The sequence below is a fragment of the Globicephala melas genome, chromosome 20, assembly GCF_963455315.2.
Source record: "Globicephala melas chromosome 20, mGloMel1.2, whole genome shotgun sequence".
NCBI classification, from domain to species: Eukaryota; Metazoa; Chordata; class Mammalia; order Artiodactyla; family Delphinidae; genus Globicephala; species Globicephala melas.
The window spans coordinates 46325050-46345144 of record NC_083333.1 but is presented as its reverse complement, the minus strand read 5'-3'; the positions used below and the strand labels follow the sequence as shown (position 1 = coordinate 46345144).

General features: G+C 39.9%; 1 protein-coding gene across 5 annotated transcripts in view; it reads right to left on the bottom strand.

Annotated features, from left to right (window-relative positions):
* AP2B1 (adaptor related protein complex 2 subunit beta 1) overlaps positions 1-20095 on the bottom strand; it is a 122448-nt gene that overhangs the window by 38888 nt on the left and 63465 nt on the right. For 4 of the 5 annotated variants that reach the window (XM_060290595.2, XM_060290593.1, XM_060290594.1 and 1 more), the window contains 4 exons: positions 18515-18707; positions 6285-6326; positions 5289-5435; positions 2227-2372 (listed from right to left, as the gene is read on the bottom strand). In XM_060290595.2, coding sequence (XP_060146578.1) covers positions 2227-2372; positions 5289-5435; positions 6285-6326; positions 18515-18707 — 528 coding nt within the window. The remainder of the gene's footprint in view (positions 1-2226; positions 2373-5288; positions 5436-6284; positions 6327-18514; positions 18708-20095) is intronic. The other variant, XM_060290597.1, reaches the window with a different exon arrangement.

The following is a 20095-nucleotide window of genomic DNA, read 5'->3' as shown; positions in this document are numbered from 1 at the left end:
TGTTCTAATAAGCCTCAGGAAGGAAGATGGGATTTTAATATTTATAAAATAATTATTGAGTTTATATAGGTAGTATCAATTTCAAGAGTCACAGACTAGCAGAAGAAACATTTTCCTTTTTGTAGATAAACTACACTTTAGAGTCCCAAATGCAATAAAGAAATGATTTTGAGTAGACACATCACTCATTTTGGTATCAACGTTTATGGATCAGAAAACCCTTTTGCCCTTTTGATCTTGCTCTCATTATTTATCTATGTGGAAAAACATAAGGAATCTAAAAAAAAGGCTACTAGAACTAATAAGTAAGTTTAATGAAGTTTCAAGATACAAGTTCAATGTACAAAAATCAGTTGTATTTCTATATACTAGCAACAATCAAAAACTAAAATATGCTTCTTACTATAACATCAAAACTATAAGGCACTTAAATGTGACAAAAGATGTGCAAGATCTGTACACGAAAATTTATAAAACACTGCAGAGAGAAGTTAAGGATGAACTAGATAAATGGGGAGACATGCTATGCTAATGGATTAGAAGACTCAATATTGTTTGATGCCAATTCTTCCTCAAACTGATCTGCACATTCACTGCACTCTCAAGCAAAATTCCAGCAGGCAAAAGACCTAGGATTTCCAAAACAATTTTTGAAAAAGAACACACATAGTAGGAGGGTTTATACTATCTGACTTCAAGACTTACTACGGAAAAAAAGTTTACTTTGACTCTTACTTTACACATATTATCTCACCAAAAGTACCTCAAAGTGAATTCTAAAAGGTAAAGGTAGGAGCTAAATCTATTAACACTTCTATTAAAAACATTTTAAAAAAATTGTAACTGTGGGTCAGGCAAAGATTTGTTAAACAGAACACAAAAAGCAAAAGACATTAAAAGGAAAAAATTGTAAAGTAAACTTTATTTAAATAAAAAACTTGGGCTTCCCTGGTGGCGCAGTGGTTAAGAATCCTCCTGCCAATGCAGGGGACACAGGTTCAATCAATCCCTGGTCCAGGAAGATCCCACATGCTGCGGAGCAACTAAGCCCGTGAGCCACAACTACTGAGCCTGCGCTCTAGAGCCTGAGAGCCACAACTACTGAGCCCACATGCCACAACTATTGAAGCCCGCGTGCCTAGAGCCCATGCTCCGCAACAAGAGAAGCCACTGCAATGAGAAGCCCGCACACCTCAACGAAGAGTAGTAGCCTCTGCTCACGGCAACTAGAGAAAGATGGCACGCAGCAACGAAGACCCCATGCAGCCAAAAAAAAAAAAAAAACAACAGTGTATATGTGTCAATTGCAATCTCCCTAAAAAAAATAAATAAATAAAACAAAAAATAAAAAACTTGTTCTTTGAAAAATACTGTTAAGAAAATAAGGCAAGCCACAGATTGGGAGAAAATATTTGCAAGACATATCTGACAAAGGACTTGTATCCAGAATATATAAAAAACTTTATTACTTGATAATAAGACAATTAAAAAGAAAAAGGAACAATTTGAGCAGATACTTCACCAAAGAAGATATAAGAATGGTCAATAAGATTATGAAAAGAATGCTCAATATCACTAGTCATTAGGGAAATTCAAGTTAAAATGAGATACTACTATACATGTATAAGCATGGCTGGCATTGGTAAGAGTATGGAACAGCTGGAACATTCACACTTATTACCATATGACCCAGCAATACCACTGCTAGGTATTTATCCAGGAAAAATGAAAACATATATCCACACAAAGACCTGTACATGAATATTCACAGGAGCTTTAGTCAAAAAAGATAAAACTGGAAACAATCCCCAGTTCCACCAACTGGTGAAAGTGTAAACAAATCACGGTATAAGCATCGACGGAGTACTACTCAGTAAAACAGAACAGACTGCTGAAACGTCTCAAAGCGTTATGCTAAGTGAAAGAAACCAAATGCAAAAGACTCCATACTACGTGATTTCATTTACGAAACATTATAGAAAAGGTATGATTATAATGGCAAAGACAGTTTTCTTATTCCATATGGATGAGTTTTCCCAGCAAAATTCCCTAGGGCCTCCAGTGTTGAAGCTGACCACTGAACAGATGTGCAACAGCCTCCACTCACTCTACATCAAACATCTGCCAACACGAGAGTTTTTACCCACTGCTAAATAGAACACTCTCTTGTTGGACACAAAGTACACTGCTGTCTCAGGATCGAGCTGGGGAACTCAGATTTCTTACCTATTCTTGTTAAACTGAATTGCAAAGTCTGTCATGTGCTGCAAAGCTTTGTTGGTGAAGTTCATTTCCATATAGATGTGCCCTTGGCGGTGAGTAAATGTTCCCGAAATCTCCAGGCCCTTAGCCTTTACTGCAGGCAGCCAGACCTGAAACACAGTATAAAGCCCAATGAAACCAGACAGGACGCTTCTGAATAAAGATGAAATTAAGATTTCACTTCCTTAGGCAACTAAGGTGATTTTTATACCATAAATACCAAGCCAAATGCAAAAGGCTCTGGATAAAGTCATATTTGCTGAATTTTGAGATCATTCTCAACTATTTAAGAACCAAAAAGAACCCACCAAAAATCAAAAAAACAAACAAAAAAACCCCAAGCAAACAAAACAAAAACCCAACCCAAAACCAAAGCCAAAAACAAACAAACAAAGAAAAACAAACCCCAAAATAGTCTATGGGTAACCATGGCGAAAGGAGAAATTCCAATGAGCATAACATGGGGTTTCTTTGGTTAGTAGCTTTGGTAAAAGGCTTAAAAGGGCAAAAAACTGATCTAATGAAAATCGCATGTTTACAATATTTGAAGACTTTTAAAAATCATTACCAAATTCCTTATCAGTAATCTGTTAAGGGCAAGGACCATGTCTTATGTATATTTTTAACTCTCATTATAGTCTCTGGGAAATAGTAAGTATTCAGATGTCGTTTAAGTAATCTGAATGCCTATTTTCTCTATATAATTCATTCGTGACCCACCTCTGGCCCCAGAATCTGTGATACTCCTGGAGTGTACCAGTTTACATATATATATATATAAAAACCAACAGGAATTCATGAACTGTCCTGACTAAAGACAGAATACCCATTAGTCAGTGGGTGGCTAGTAAACATGAGAATATACTCAACCACATTACAGGAAAAAAAGGAAAAAGAAAAGAAGAAAATGACACTATTTAATAGTACAAGATACTATTTTTCATCAGAGGGTCAAAAATTCAAAAAGTCAGTAATACTCAGTGAAGGAGAATATAAGGAATCTGGCAATATTACATTCTGCTTTGGAGAACACAATTTGATGTCACCTTTTTGGAGGGTAAGCTGATAATGTCTTATTTTAAAAAAATAATTTATTGTTTTATTTTTGTCTGCGTTGGGTCTTAGTTGCAGCACACAGGAACTTCGTTGCGACAAGCAGGATCTTTTTGTTGCTGCACAGGCTCTTCGCTGTGGCACGTGGGCTTCTGTCTAGTTGTGGTGTGTTGATCTCTCTCTCGTTGTGGAGCACAGGCTCCAGAGCGCATGGGCTCTGTAGTTTGTGGCACATGGGCTCTCTAGTTGAGGTGCGCGGGCTCAGTAGTTGTTGCATGCAGGCTCAGTAGCTGTGGTGCGTGGGATTAGCTGCCCGGTGGCATATGGGATCTTAGTTCCCCAACCAAGGATCGAACCTACGACCCATGCATTGGAAGGCGAATTCTTTACCACTGGACCACCGGGGAAGTCCCTGTAATGTCTTTTTCTTTTTTGCGGTACGAGGGCCTCTCACTGCTGTGGCCTCTCCCACTGCGGAGCACAGGCTCCGGACGTGCAGGCTCAGAGGCCATGGCTCACAGGCCTAGCGGCTCCACGGCATGTGGGATCCCCCCGGACCGGGGCACGAACCCGTGTCCCCTGCATCGGCAGGCGGACTCTCAACCACTGCTCCACCAGGGAAGCCCCTGTAATGTCTATTTTTAATGCTTAAATGATCAAGCACATTCCAAGTTTATCCTATAGATATGCTTACAAAAATATACCATGATACACATAAACAAGAATGTTCATGGTAACATCATAATAACAAAAAAGGGGGCGGGGATAGGACTAGATGAATAACCTAAATGTCCATCACCAGGAGGAAGATTAAATACGTTGTGGCACACCATCAATAAAGTGGATACAGCCATTCAAAAGACTGTGGTAGAGAAAAAACAAGGTGCAAAACAGTATATCCCACTGACAGTATTTAAAGGATACAAACATACAGGTATATGCATGATCTTTCTTTCTTCTGAGAGGACACAGAAAAAGTTAATAGTGACTATTTATGGGGAAGTGGGGACAGAGGGAAACTTAATTTTCCACCTGATCTTTCTACATTATTTAAATTTGTCATTTCTAGGTATTACTGTAATGTTAGTAAACAAGTACGTTGCATAATCTCTTAATCAATTAAAAGTGTGTGGGGATAATATCCAATGCAGTAACCTTACAACAAAGCTACTAAGCTGTGCCAAAACACTATAGCTCAGTTTTGAATCATATTTCTGGTTACTCTACGTAATGGGTGTGTACACAAAGACAAGACTCCTGGGATGGACAACTGGTTTACTATCTGCAGCAGAGATCCCCCACACTGAGCTGGTTGAGCAGGCAGAGAATTCAGAAAGCAACCAGGCGTGCTGCCCCTCAGAAAGGCAAAATTAAAAGAAACCTAGCTTAGCCTGGAAGGCACTATTCCCAAGGGCCGAAATATGCTTCATTGACAGGGAGTTTCCCCTTCCCCTTTTGAATTTCAGTCTGAGCATGACATCAAGTGAGGCTGAGACTAGAGGGACACCAATGACACTAACCTAAATCAAAACTCTAAAAAGGTGTAGTAAAATGCATGGAAACCAAATCTGGGCAATGGCACTCTAGAATCCATATGCAGTACCAATGGAAAAAGGAGTGGAAAGAATGCAAAGTAAAATGTTACTTCTCTATTACATCTCTTTCCTCCTGCTGTTGCTCTGTATATCACATCTACACTAGACTGATTCCAGTGTTGACAAGCTAGGCAATATTTCTAAACTAGAGAACAAATACTAAATGCTTAGTATTTCCAATTTTAAGTCTAATTATACAAATGGTTAATAAGGATGCTATGGTGCTTTATTGCTAGGTTTAAGGCCGCCTTTCATCCTCCTCGTAAATCCTCTAGAGAAAGAGCCCCAACCTTGGATTTATTATCAGTGAGAGTAACACAAATGTCAGATGCTAAATAATTCAGGTCCTGTCCACTAAGAAAGTGTTGTTTTACTTACAGCCTTAGGAGCCACATATCCACCAGGTGCCATGCCTATCCCCGTGGAGAGTTCAAATAGGTCATTCAGACCACTGCTGACCACAGCAGGAGTAGGTGAAGGAGCAAAGGTTGCAGGCACTGATGATGGGATGAAGGACTGTCCCACCTGCAGGGAATAAAAGGGAAGGGGAGCAGGGAGATCAGGAAGAATTCATTAATAGTCCTTAAAATGTTGCTATATATTTTAATAGTATTGATAAATCAATAAGAACACACCATAATTCCAATATTCTTAGGCGTTTAATTCGTATATTCTTTGTCCTTCAAATCATCATGGTTATTTTTCATCATTGAAAAGATACACACACTCTTTAGAAGTTCTATCAAGAGAGTCATCAGTAGGATCAGGAACACAGTGATCCAAAGTTTTTTATGTTTGTTTCCAATTTTAGCTTCCATGATTCTGTGCAAAAGGCCTACAGGTACCCTAATGAAGGGGGAATCTGTTTCTATAGGAAGAAGGAGAAGCATCCAACTTAGACAGCAGTTCCATTTCCACTTGGGCCCAGGCAAGTCTTATTTCCGCATTTAGGCATAAATATCTAGTAGGAAACTCTCCTGGGGGAGATGGATACTCACACCCCCCTAACTCACGTACGAGGAGAGTCTCACTCTGAGTCCAGCTGACGCTCAAGCTCTTTCTAGACGACAGAAAAGAGTATTCTCTCGTCAAGATGGGAGGTTCCATTTCCTTTAGCCCTTTAATGTCAGGAAGACAAAGAACTCTGTAGACACCAGAGCGCCAATCCCTAAAGAGACCCCTACACCACATGTGGTGTATGGTCCCAAAGAATCCAAGTAACCCTACGCTACTTTCTACTCTTCATACACTGCTACAGAGCTTCTGGTGTACAGGGCTAGATAGCAGCAGTGGCTGGTCTGAGAACGTGTGCATAGGAAAGGCATCAAACAGGGGGCAGTGCATCCCACGGTGAAAAAAACCGATGGCACTTACTGCCGGACTTCCTCCAATGCCCCCGCCAAGGTCACTGCCAAGCTGAAAGAGAGAAAGGAGAGAGAGGAGAGAAAGGTAGAGTTCATTTAGCTAAGTACTAGATGCCCATACAGAATCTGTAAATTGCTCTACCAAGTTGCGGGGAATACATGCTATTCAACTTGACTCCCAAAGCCTAAAGAAATTCTAGATTGCAAAGAAATATAACCTAGGGGAACTGAGTAGGGGAAGTGATGGTGTGTGGGAGTTTTGAGAAAACGTGGAAAGAAGACGGAGCTGGGACATCTCAGGGATGTTTCAGATCCAATCTTTCCACTGGGGTACATAGGCACAAACCCAAACAGGATTTAAAGAGTTTACATATTCCAAGAAGCTATATCTCTAAGTCGTAATGTCCTGAATATGTTTTATTTTTTCTTTAAAAGGAAATTTAAGGGGGGGGGAAAAAAAGAAAAACTAAAATATGTTTTGAACTACAAAACTTGCCGCCCCACTGAGTAAGTGGGAACCAAACCAGTAATGAGCTGCAATTTCAAGCTTCAAAAATTATAGCTTGAACAAGAGTGATTTTTAGAGTTTAGAACTCTCCTAAGAAAGCAAACGGCTGGGTTAGGAAGATATCCTATCTGGGTAGGAAATGCGAAGGCATGCAATTCCTCAAATCTCTCCCACAGTCAATACAGCTACGCAGAAATGCTGTGATTTATCTGGACTAGATCATTTAAAAGGATGCTAACTATTGGAGAATTAGACTAATGCAATTAGCTAGGTGACAGGAAAATAATTCCACATGGTCTTACTTCTGCCTCTTTTTCCCGTCAGGGCTCTGATATAATTCACCCTGAATTCCAGGACAAAAGCATTAAAGAAGAACTGAAGCTGAAAATAGCTAGCATGAAGAAACATAAAACACACATATCCACAACTAATGGTGCTGTTCAGAAAGCAAACAATACGCTTTTGTGCTACGATTCTATACTGCTACTTCCCTAGTTCTCACTGTGCATCTAACATTCCCCTCTGAATCACCAAATGCCTTGTATGCTTTACAAAACACTGTTTCCTTTATTGTCTGTCATTTAGTGGTAGAAACTTGGAGAGCTCTAGGCTGTGGTTGTGTTAAAAAAAACAACAACAACAACTGTATTTGTCTTCAGGATTTGAGAGAGGGGATTTATTACCTTCTCAATGGACAGATAAATAAAACTGGGTTGCCAAAATCTCAAAAATAATATATATACTGAAAAATAATGGGACTTATTTCCACCACGACAGAACAAAAACCCCAGGCGTTTCATAACTGGCATAAATAAGCATGTTCTGCACTAAGCTACAGAACACTCCAAACCTCAAAGAACCAACATTTGCAAAGTCTGGTTCCTGAAGACTATTTACTGGTTGGACGTGGGGCGAGAAATCACAGGCATACAGATAAAAAGGTCATCACAACCAAGAATTCGAGTAACTGGAAAAGAATGACAGCAAACAGAAAAGATATTACACACCTACCTTCTCCCTGTTTCTAGAATAACACACATCCATAGCATGACATCTGAAAAGCATGAGATTCCTTTTATTCAAACACACACTCACATTTGCTGGACATAAGGTACTATGGGGACTATAAAGATGCCGGGCAATGAGGGGAAAACAATAGATGAACAAGATCCAGGCTTTGCAAACTGGCAAAAAAACAAAACACGAATGCAAAAACCATACAGAATATACTAAAGCAAAAAAAGAAAGTTCTGAATAGAAGAGCCTCCTTTTGGCTGAAGGATAACGAAAAGAAGCTTCAAAGACATGGTAGTGTGAAATTATAGAATGCAAAAATGGGGGAGGTTATTTCTCAAATAGCCTGAACAAAGGTTAAGAAGTAGGAATAAAAGCATGATCAAGAAGGATGAGTAGGGACTTCCCTGGTGGTCCAGTGGCTAAGACTCCATGCTCCCAATGCAGGGGATCCAGGTTCGATCCCTGGTCAGGGACTAGATCCCGCATGCTGCAACTAAGAGTTTGCATGCCGCAACTAAAGATCTCGCACACCACAACTAAAAGATTCCCTCATGCCGCAACGAAGATCCCACATGCCACAACGAAGATCCCGCATGCGGCAATGAAGATCCTGTGTAGCCAAATAAATAAATAAATAAATAAATACTTTTTTTAAAAAAAAAAAGGAAGAAGGAGTAGTAGCCTAATTAGACTGGAGCACAGGGTAGATATGTGTTAAAAAAAAAGTCAAAGAAAATAAGTTTGCAAAGGCAAACTGATTATGGTTAAGTCTTTAGTTTTCAATTCCTCCATCACAAAAACCTGGAGGTTTCTTAGAGTAAGATTCAATCTTTCTAAGATTACTAATAACTACTTCAATTGTGTTCTATTAACTATGGTTTTCAACCTTAGACACACAATGGAATAAACCACCTGCGTGTGTATAACTGTGGGGAGGAGGGGGATTTTTAGAAGTACTGATGCCCGAGTCTCAATCCCAGCCATGGTGATTTAATTGTTCTGAGTTGTAGCCTGGACATCAGAATTTTAAAAAGCTGCCCTAGTGATTCTAATGTACAGACAAGGTTGAAAATCACTGCCTTAGAGAATTAACTATGATCTGGAATCAGACAAGAATATATGCTCAGGAATTACTTTGGCACTAACTCCTGAATTGAAAAGGAAGCTAGAACTTAAGAAGAAAGAAAACCCCATTTATTTATTTTTAATAAATAAATAAATAAATTTTTGGCTGCGTTGGGTCTTCGTTGTGGTGCGCAGGCTTCTCATTGTGGTGGCTCCTCTTGTTATGGAGCACGGGCTCTAGGCACACGGGCTCTAGACACACGGGCTTCAGTAGTTGTGGCTCACGGGCTCTAGAGCCCAGGCTCAGTAGTTGTGGTACATGGGCTTAGTTGCTCTGCGGTATGTGGGATCTTCCCGGGCCAGGGCGCGAACCTGTGTCCCCTGCATTGGCAGGAGGATTCTTAACCACTGTGCCACCAGGGAAGTCCAAGAAAAACCCTTTCTAAGGAAGGGTATGATGCAGAATGTCTCACTTGTCCTGATGCTGGTTTTGATTTAGTTTTATGACTTTCTGATGGGCTTACACATCCTCCCCCCAGCCACTCTCCTCCCTTCTGGCCTATGTCACAACTGAAGCTTGAAAGAGATGGAATTCTTTATGGGCCTTGTTGGCACTCGACGGCAAGAAAGAAAAAACACACTGGAAGAGAAATGACAGTATTATCAAATATGCTACATTCAATAAAAGGCATTGAGAAAAGGCACTCACTAGTGGTGTTATTTCCAAAGGAAATAAAGCCCATTTGTAGCCCTTATTTTCTTAGATTTCATTCTTATTATACATGAGTATTATATGAATATTATCTTAGCTGGACAGGATCTAAATGTACTCCCACCCCCTCCCCCCCACCATGCTGCTTGTCAATTTTATTCAAAAACATGTAAGAGAAACTAAAAAGTAATTCTGATACTCCTTTGTTTATGTTCAGCTTATCAAATACAACTCAGCTGCAACCCACAATCAAGAACTCTTGATCTTACAAAGACAGAATCCAAAGGGTGTTAGAGACATGCAGCCAGAAATATAAAGGTTCACATAACTGTGCTATGTCCAGAGAGCAAAAGGAAAGGACAATTTCAATATGTTTTCTAACTAGCAGAACTATAGCTTACTCAGACTTTATTCAGCATCTTTCCTTTTGACTGAAAAGTTTCTAAGGGAGGTTATCATCTTTCTCTCTGAAAATATGACACAGGTGACAGCACAGTGTTGGGCAAGAGTAACTAACAGGGAGATGTCAGCAAGGATGGGAGCCAATTCCCCAGTAAGGGCCTCTCCTATCTACAGGGACAAGCAGGATGATGCAGATATTAATCGAGGAGGGGGCGGGGAAGGCAAGAAAGCTTAACAGAACACAGCAATGTCGTTGTCATGTTGGCCTGAACTAGCCACTAACCATTTCAGTTCAGTTGCTGATATCATCTGGAGTCAGACAAGATTCATCTGTTTGGTAATACTTACTAATCAGGTAGGGTACAAAATCAGTCAAACTGGACTAGTAAAATTTCAGTGATATCTATTATCCAGTAAGCTGGGAGAGGTGAGTGAAAAGTGCCAGAGGCATAAGGCATGGCTTTAATCTCAATCTTAGGTGTCAAAATACTGTGTACGTTTTAAGTGTCTTTTGGAGCTGTCCATTTCCCGTTAATCCCAGGACTGCCTTAATGAGGCCGCTATTTTCTCCACGAAGGAAATAATGTCAACTACAGACCAACTAAATCAGGATATAGGAAGATGAAGGAGAGGTGCCAATTTCAGGAAAAGAACACTTCAAATGCTGAAAACTGAGCAGAATTTTCCTACAGGTCCATAGCTGATACCCAAGTCTAAAATTTCTGCTAGTGGTAAAGATTCCCCAGCCCCCAATCTAAATCACATTAAACGGCACTAAGAATAACATTAACATTTCGCTACTGCCACAGAGTGGGTGCTTTATCATGCCTGAAGAAGTGCTGAAATAGGTTCAGTTCATGTGGAACTAGGGAGATGTGTCGCTGCACTGTTCATTCAGTAATTGGATGGAAAGTAGTGATTTCATGGTGACTTATTTTATGGGCTAAGGGAATTTCAGCACGGTTGCATGAGCTCTGCTGCAGAACCAGGTTGAGTCAAAAGTTTGAGAGCTGAGTCTGCATACCAAAAGGAAATACCTTCATCCAATGGCAACATGCTACAAAAGCAGAAGTACAGAGAAAGAACTCAAGACTGAGGTTCTGTAAGGGACCAAGTCTGCCTGACTCCAAGAAAAGGAAAAGCCTTGACATGGCCACCAAGCAGACCGAAAACAAAACAAGAACAACAACAACAAAAAACCCTACATGGGATTTCCCTGGTGGTGCAGTGGTTAAGAACCCGCCTGCCAATGCAGGGGACATGGGTTCAATCCCTGGTCCGGGAAGATCCCACATGCCACGGAGCAACTAAGCGCGTGTGCCACAACTACTGAGCCTGCGCTCTACAGCCCGCGAGCTACAACTACTGAGCCCAAGTGCCACAACTACTGAAGCCCGCACGCCTGGAGCCCGTGCTCCACAACAAGAGAAGCCACCGCAGTGAGAAGCCCGCGTAGCACAACGAAGAGTAGCTCCCACTCACCACAACTAGAGAAAGTCCCTGCGCAGCAACAAAGACCCAATGCAGCCAAAAATAAATAAACAAGTAAAAATAAAATTAAATGCAAAACCCCAAACCCCCCACAAATGTTCACAATCACTGCTCTGGGTTAGCCCCTTTGAAGTCCATCTGACCAGTCTAAAATATACCTGTCTGCTTCTGAAACTGGAGCTGAGTATCTGAAGACATTCTCTTAATTAGAGGTGTAGATCTTAAGCTCACACATTTCTTTGCTCCTGTCTAGAATTATCACCTCCTTTATTTGACACTTTCCAGAACTGATTTAATTGAAAGGAGTCTAAGGAATGCTTCAGGTCATATAGCTCTGCTGGTTAGGAGTCAAAACAGAATGATGTAAAAATAGTACACAATGATTCTGATCACAAACAAAACTTATACCAAAATCCTACTGGTGTCAGAAACATCAGTCTGTGTTTTTCCTATTAGCTTTTAGATTTTAGAAGGCACACACTATCTTCTAGGTAAAAGTATGGTTTTCCAACTGCTGGGCTACAAATTTTAATTTAATCTTCAAAAAGCTATTTAGAAAAGCACCATAAAATATAACTAATCAAATTGGTGAAAAGAATAGGTAACCATGCAAAAGCTATTAGACAAACTCATGGTGAGAATAGACTTCATGTGGAATAGCATAAATGAGTTGAGATCATACAAAATCATCAGAAGGCTCCTTAACTTGAAGGGAAAAAAGTCTTACATCAACGGAAAAATAGGGAGATATAATAGATTACTTCCTGAGATGGGACAGGGAATAGAATGTGACAGAAAGTCCTTAGAATGGCCACTGTTGGTCTCTTAGGTCAGATATAACTCAATGTTCAAGGCAGTAAAAATCCACAGGAGAAGCTCTGCATCCTGTCTCATTTTCCTTTGCAGTAATTACTACCTATGTACTTGTTTGTCATTCGTCTCCCCTCACTAGAATGTATGTTTGTAAGGACTCACCACAACTATATTCCCAGTACATAGAATAGAGCCTGACAAGGAATAAGCACTCAAATATTTACTGAGTGAATGCATTTCCATATAAGCACCACTATGGCAGTATTATTTCTTGGGGAGACAATTTGGAAATGAATCATTTTATTGGTGAAAATTATCACAAAATGGACAGAAGGCTGACAAAATTGTTTTCCCAACTGACTTAGAGCACCATATCTGCATCAACACTGCCAACACATATGAATACAACCAATTAGGGGAAAAAGTGACCCCACCCCAAGGCCAAAGATCTTTCTAGAAAGGAAATGTATTGTCTGAGTGGTTTTGATTGCCAGTTTTCAGCACAAGAATGTCCTGTGCATCATTTATTTGCCTTGAAAGTACTTGCTTTATATCACAATTCACCACCAAATAGATGGGAACACAGGATTTTGTGGCTCTACCTGAAAGCAATCTTATTCCTTTTGCTGCGAGACAGATGTGTAAACTTATCCAATCCCTCTCCTCATTAATGAATAAACTTCTAAAGTCTTTCTCAAACTTTCAAGTGCCTCCTAATGATAAGCTAGCCCAAACTCACACACAGGGCATCTGGGAGGTATAGCATGGAGAGGCCTAGGGCAAACAAGCCTTGTGTTTTATCTTAAACATTCATGCAATTTTACATTCTAAGCTGTAATACAGTGTGTTTACATTCCTTACCATCAAGTAAGACTGACACTGCAAGATGATGAACCAGGTTTATCCTGCAGCTTCAAATGCACCCTGTACTCTGCTGTGTAGTCCAGAGACTGTGTACCCTAGTCTGAGAAGGACCAAAGTTAAGTGAGACTGAATTCTATTCTGGAAAATGACAATAACAAAAAAACTGGAGGAATCACAGGACAGTGGAAAAGTGCGTATAAACTTTAAAGTTTTGAAGAAGTCTGGGTTCAAAATCCTGACTCTGAGTCTTACTTGCTATGCAACCTTCAGTTTTTTTGTAAAATGGGACCCAATGCCAATTACCTTGCAGACTTATTTTGAGGATTAGGAATTATAAAAGTTCTAGCACAGAGACTGGCACAGAAATAGGCACTCAGTATTTGGTAATTATGCCCAACACTGCCTGAGGCCAGCCTTCACTAAATCTATGCATTGATAAAAAAGACAGTGGTTACAAGAGCCACTGAAGAATTTACCAGGCAAAATTAGGCTACAACTTACAAAACTGTCTTCACAAGACTACCAACTCTAAAAGTTAAGCTCTTAAATCACAGCAACTCTTTTCCAGAGGAAGAGATATGAAGATGCAAAACTAGTATGTACAATGGATTTCCCACGGGCTAAAAAAACCCTCAAAATCATTACTACAATAGTTCATGAGCTGAAATATCTGGAAGGTAAAAACCTGTAAGAAACAGGGTAGGAGGTTCTGAAAAACATACACTGGAGTCAGGTGAAGGCAGTTTCTCCTCTCTTCTACTCCATCCTAGCTGGGCACACTGAAGCACATATCTCTGGCAGGAAACCCTTCGTCAGCACACAGAAAGGGCACTCTGGATAATGCTTCCTTTCTATTCTTGATGCACAATAGCACCATTTTTCTAAATAGAATAATGCACAGCACCTTGGATAAACAGAAGGCCGTAATTTAGCCAAGGCCTGACAGTATGCTGAGAGTCTGAAAGTAATGGCAACAAATAACTGAGATTCAATTATTACTCTAGCGATCCTCAGCGATGTCAGACTCATTAGCAGATGGTATATCTTTATAACATGTATGCAAGATTTACATACTGGCTGCCGGGTCACCTCTCACACTACACCAAACCAGAAGGATCTGCACCACCGTCAGAAATGTCACACTACCCAAGATGAGCAGTTTCTTAGATTTGGTAGCAGGGGCGTAAAAAGACACCTGTACTGCTTCTAAAACAAAGAAACAAAAACCCCAATAACATTTAAATAGTATACTATATTGCTCTATACACAGATCAGAGTTTCATTACCTGAATTCATTCCACATCAAGGTGACAGTTAAGTTTACACTAACGGGAGAAGGAAACTATCTACATTTAGGCAAAAGAGAATACACTAAAGGGCAAGCAAAAACTAAGGAGGAAAGTGAAGAGTATGTAGGAAATCCATTTTGATTTGAGTTTTGTGATGAAGAAGCAACATTTTTACAAATCTGAAGCTCTGCCTACATCAGTGATTTTCAAAGGTACCTGTCTCCAAAAACAAACAAAAAACCAAACAACGAAAAACACCATCTAAGAGTCACCTGGGAATAGTGTGCACGTGTGTGTGTGTTTTTTACATCATAGCAATATACCTACTTCACTCTCTTTGGTTCAAGAATCACAGTTGTTATATATGAGTCACGATTATTGATGGAAGAAGGCTGGAGCCTTCAGGTAGCTTGTGACAAATAATAATAATGAATAAATAAATTGATAAGTATTTCCTGAATGACAGTTCTAGAAAAGTCACAGTTCACTAAATCTCAAAACTTCACAAGTGCAATGATGAAAGAGGGCAAACAAGATCTAATGGGAGGGTCACCAGGATGTGAAAATGGAAGAGTAATATTATCCTCTAGTGAATATCAAGTTTTAAAACAGAGGAACAGAAAATGGGTAGATAATCCAAAATACAAGACAATTTTCAGTCTCCAATTATGGAACATGAACAAGGGTGAGAAGAACCCTGGGAATGAGCAACTAAATCTAAATCGGTCAAATTCAACTCTTGGTCAATTTCTGGTAGGCTGGATCACCTAACAGCAAATCACAACAGGAAAATGTCCTGGGGTCAGGGGGTGAGGGTGTGGAGGGGTAGGAGGCAGAACAAAGGTAAAGTCAGAGAGGTCTGTTTTGTAGGAGGTGCCAGGGGCTCACCAAAATATAATTCTTCTGTGGAAATCACTGCCTTGGTTTAAAGATCAATTTTGTAACATCTCTACCTAACTTCACCTGGAGCTTCATTTGGCTCAATATTCTCAGTCTTGGCTGCAAAATTAAAATAACTTCGATTTTTTAAAAAAAATACCAATGTCTAAGGTCCTGTCTCCCAGAAATTCCATTTAATTGCTCTAGGGTTGGGTCCAAACGCTGACAATATATATTTTTAAACACCAGTTATGCAGCTAGAGTTGAGAACCACAAAGCTTGAAATAAAAGGTTAGTAGCTGCCACGCTTCATTAGCAGCACACCACTGACCTCTACGGGTAAGGTTCTGTTAGAAACCAGTGATAAAAGCAGCAAAAACGCTGCTGAGAGCTGTTCTGAGATGAACACCACGTAACCTAAGTGCTGCTTGCCAGACAATCACATAACTCTAATCCAGGCCATATTTTTAATGGGGACCTGGGTCAAATTCTACCACACCCAGCAACATTCTTCTTCCTAGAGAGTGAAAGACAGACCTTTAACAAAATAATTTCAAGAGTTTCTTGCCCTCTCTCAATCTGAGGCAGAGTAGGAGCCCCCTTTCCAGGAGTGTGTTTACTACTGAAGCCAAGAGAACAAGGCATCTGGGTTTACCAACAGCTATTCAAACACTAAAGTGAACTGGTTCACAGTGATCACAGATACTCTATGTCTTTACTATGCAAAATGCGGTCTACAGACCTGGGTGTTTGTTAGAAATGCAAACTCCTAGGTCTCACCCCAGAGCAACAAGAATCTGTCTTGTTCAAGATCTCCAGTTGATTTATGTACACATTAGCTTGAGAAGCACTGCTGTAAGGCAACAATTCATTCAAGAAACGGCACTATCTGTATAGACTAAGTAAAAACTTTGAGAACGATTTTCCTCTTTAAATTAGATAATTTACGTAAGAACAATAAAAGCATTTTAAAACTGGCATAGACTACTGCTGCCACAGAAACTCGTCATTCACACAGCCAGATTTAGGCCTCTTCCTTGTGATATTCTCTTAAAAGGAATCTTGGTTCTTTGAGTGATATATATTTAACTACATACAGATCCAAAGCAAAAAGAAGGGCTTTTACTCCTCATTTTGATTTCTGGGACATATTTATATCACAGAATAAGCTGAAGAAACCTGCATGTAAACACTTTCTGGGGCTATAACGCCAATTATACCATTTTAAATCCCAAAGTCAGAATAAGCTAAAATTTAGAGTTACACAGAAACATTACTGGGCCTACCTAGCAAAGGCTGTATAATATTTTGAAATCCAATTACAAAAACAATTTATTCTCCACCCCAAAGAGAATATCCTCTGCAAATAAAGAAAATGAAAAAAGGCCCATGTGTGACTTGGGCTACTACAATCTGAGAAAGTTCTAATTGTTTTTCTATCTGATGTAAACTTGCCAGTATTCTGACACATGACTGGATTAGCTGTGTAAAATATAAGGAGAAAACTCACTAGTTTTAAGGGCCAGCAAGAGCTGATACAAAGCCAAATGGAAATAACATGTTTCTTTCCCTTCCATGCTAAAGTGGGTTAAGAAACAAGACGACAGAATCCTGGGCCAGTCAACATCAAAATATAGAGCCTCTTTCTCCCCTCCATCCTTCAAACTTAATTTCTTTGTCTTCTTAGGTTCAGCAAGTCCACTATGTCGTAAACCACTAGGGAAATAAGCAGGGTTGGTAAGGCATAACCGTGGGGAGGATGTAACATTTAACTTGTAGCTCATGTGTCAACAGAATAGGATGAGTTATTTCAGTGTTTATAAGGGATTTCTGAGAGTCTCCATGAATATTTCAATATTCATTTGTCAGTCTCCTGAGTCTATAAAGGAGGTTATACAGCAACGCAGGATATCACACGAGGAAGCTATTCAGTCAACTCTATTCATTAGAGATATGAAAATGAAAAGCAAATGCTTTTATTCCCAAGGAAGACAAAAGCAGTGCTCATTTGTGTCACCATTAGCTAGAGTCCAGAGCTTGCTCAGTGTATAGACTCTGGAAGCAGTGACTTCCATTAGTAAAATGCATCCTCCACAAAGATATGACGGTAACTCTATCTCCTTAGGCTCTCTGTCAGCCAAAAGTAAATGTACCTGTACCAGCTGGCATAAATCCCAGACATAATACTGCTCGTAAAGTAGAAGAGAAAATGCCAGTGTATGAAGCAGAAAGTAAGGTCGTTTTGTTTATGTAATCTCTGAGAACATATATTTTTGTATCTATGGCATTGCCTTCCAATTTCTGATGCTGGGAAATAAATCAGTTTGTTGGGCATATTTATAGTCATCAGGTTGATGAACAACTTATTTTCAAGTGTTCAGCTAAAAAAGCCCCTCTAATTCCACCACAGTTAAGTATCTAATTTGCAGGGAGCCGTGTGATGAGACCTGCTATTTTTCTGGCCTTCTCTACACAGATGGAAGGTCATCCTTAATATTTCTCATTTATCTTTTACAGCAACAGTAACTAATTGGCTTCCACTGGTGGCACATATTCACAGATACTCTGGACATTGGAGCCTTTTAGTATTAGAATCCTGGAAGCTAATTAAATTGGAAGTATGACAGGGTGGAGTGGGGGGGTGTGGATGGAAAAGGGGAAAAAAGAACCAATCAAGAAGTACTTCTCAACTATAAGTAAGATACATTTAAAATAAAAACACAAATGGCTCCAATGAACCTTTTGGAATTAGACAAGGCATAAGCCAACAAAATACAAAAAAGGCAAAAGTCTGAAAGCCTCAAAATAGGATGATCACTATGAGGTCATCTGAACGATGTTCAGGTCAGAAGGGGAATTACAGGGGCTATCCAGAGTTAAGCAGCAGGAGCAATAATAAGCTCTGGAAAGGTGACTAGGTTGGTTAAACATCAAAAGTTCCATTCAGAGGCAGGACAACAAAATAATCATGTACACTTGTAGACATATCCCATACCAATGATGAACAGTATCAATTACATCTCTAGAAAAAATAATCCTGTCCTTTATCAAAGGACATTGCTCTGCTCGTCAAGGAAAGGTCTAGTTCTAAAAAGCAGAATAATTTAAAGTTCTTCAGCATATCAAGAATTAAAAATAACCCCAGAAATTTAAAAATAAAAAGAATTTAAATATCCAAAAGAAAGAAGAAAGATGCTTACCAGACTATCTAGTCCTCCTCCCAAGAGATCCACTGCTCCCATCTGCATGGAGGATACCTGTGGCACATTGACTGGGGGACCAAGGTCAAGGTTTAAAAGATCCCCCAGAAGGTCACCTTGAGAGGGGATAACCTGAGGCTGTTCCAGGTTGGTGGCAGTGGTGGTGCCAACAGGGCTGTCACCCGCATCAGTGCTGCAAGTCACACACAGAAAGAGGGGAAAAGAGAAAAGTCAGTTTCACCCGGGACATAGTAACAAGGCAATGAGGTGAAGGTCAGATATACAAAAACAGGAGGGGGAAAAAACTCTTATACTATATAACTTCATCAGTCAATCAATTTTAATTGAGCACCTACTCTATAAGGGAGCACTGTAATGAGAACTCTGGGGAAATACATCTTTTTTTTTTTTTAAAAAAAAGGAAATATATTTCCTGTCCTCAAATAACTTATACTCAAACAAACAAAAAACCAGCATTCACAAAACAAGTGAAAAGCACACTCACTGTGTAAAAGCAGAAATGAGTATTGTGTGTCTGCACACTGACAGGATACAGATGAGAAGCAAAACAGAACCAGGTGGGGCTGATCCCAAAAGACTCTGAGAATGGTTTTATGGCTAGATTTTCAAAAACAGCATAGTTATGAGGAACTACCAGGGAGAGACCTTCAGAAAAAGAAAGGATAGCTTGTGCAAAGGCACAGAAATGAACAATTTGACTTTAGGGGTGGTGAAAAAATTATACTGGCAGGAGCAGACACTGTAATTGGTAAGATTTGGGGGAAGTGAAGATGAGGGAAATACAACTCTGAAAACAGGTCTGGAGAGTTAATTTTTTATGATAGGCAATGTACAATCACTTTTATTTGATGAACAAAGAACTAAAATGAACATTTAGAGGAACATTACCCAAGCAGCTGTGTGTATAATGGACTGAAGTTGGGAGAATGGACATGAAGATGAGCTAAGAGTGACCTAAACCGTTACTGCCACAACACTGTAAAAATAAAAACAAAGTGGTTCCAAGAGATGGAGTTCCAAGAGATGTTAAATGGACTAGGCAGGGGGAAATGATCTTAATAGATGGTGCTGGGTCAACTGAATAGCTGCATGGGACAAAAATGAGCCTTGACTCCTACACCTCACAACATAAACAAAAATTAGAGATAAATCAGACATAAACGTGAAGGGGAAAACCAAGAGGATTTCTATGACCTTGGAGAAGACAAAAGTTTCTACAAAAAGCTCTAACCAGGGCTTCCCTGGTGGCGCAGTGGTTGAGAGTCCGCCTGCCGATGCACAGGACATGGGTTCGTGCCCTGGTCCGGGAAGATCCCACATGCCGCGGAGCGGCTGGGCCCGTGAGCCATGGCCGCTAAGCCCGCGCATCCGGAGCCTGTGCTCCGCAACTGGAGAGGCCACAACAGTGAGAGGCCCACGTACCGCAAAAAAAAAAAAAAAAAAAAAAAGTTCTAACCATAAAAGAAAAAAAGTGATGAGCTGGATTTCACTAAAATTAAGAACATTTCTTCTTCAAATGACACCATTAAGAGAAAGTGAGAAAAGGTATTCTCCACAGAC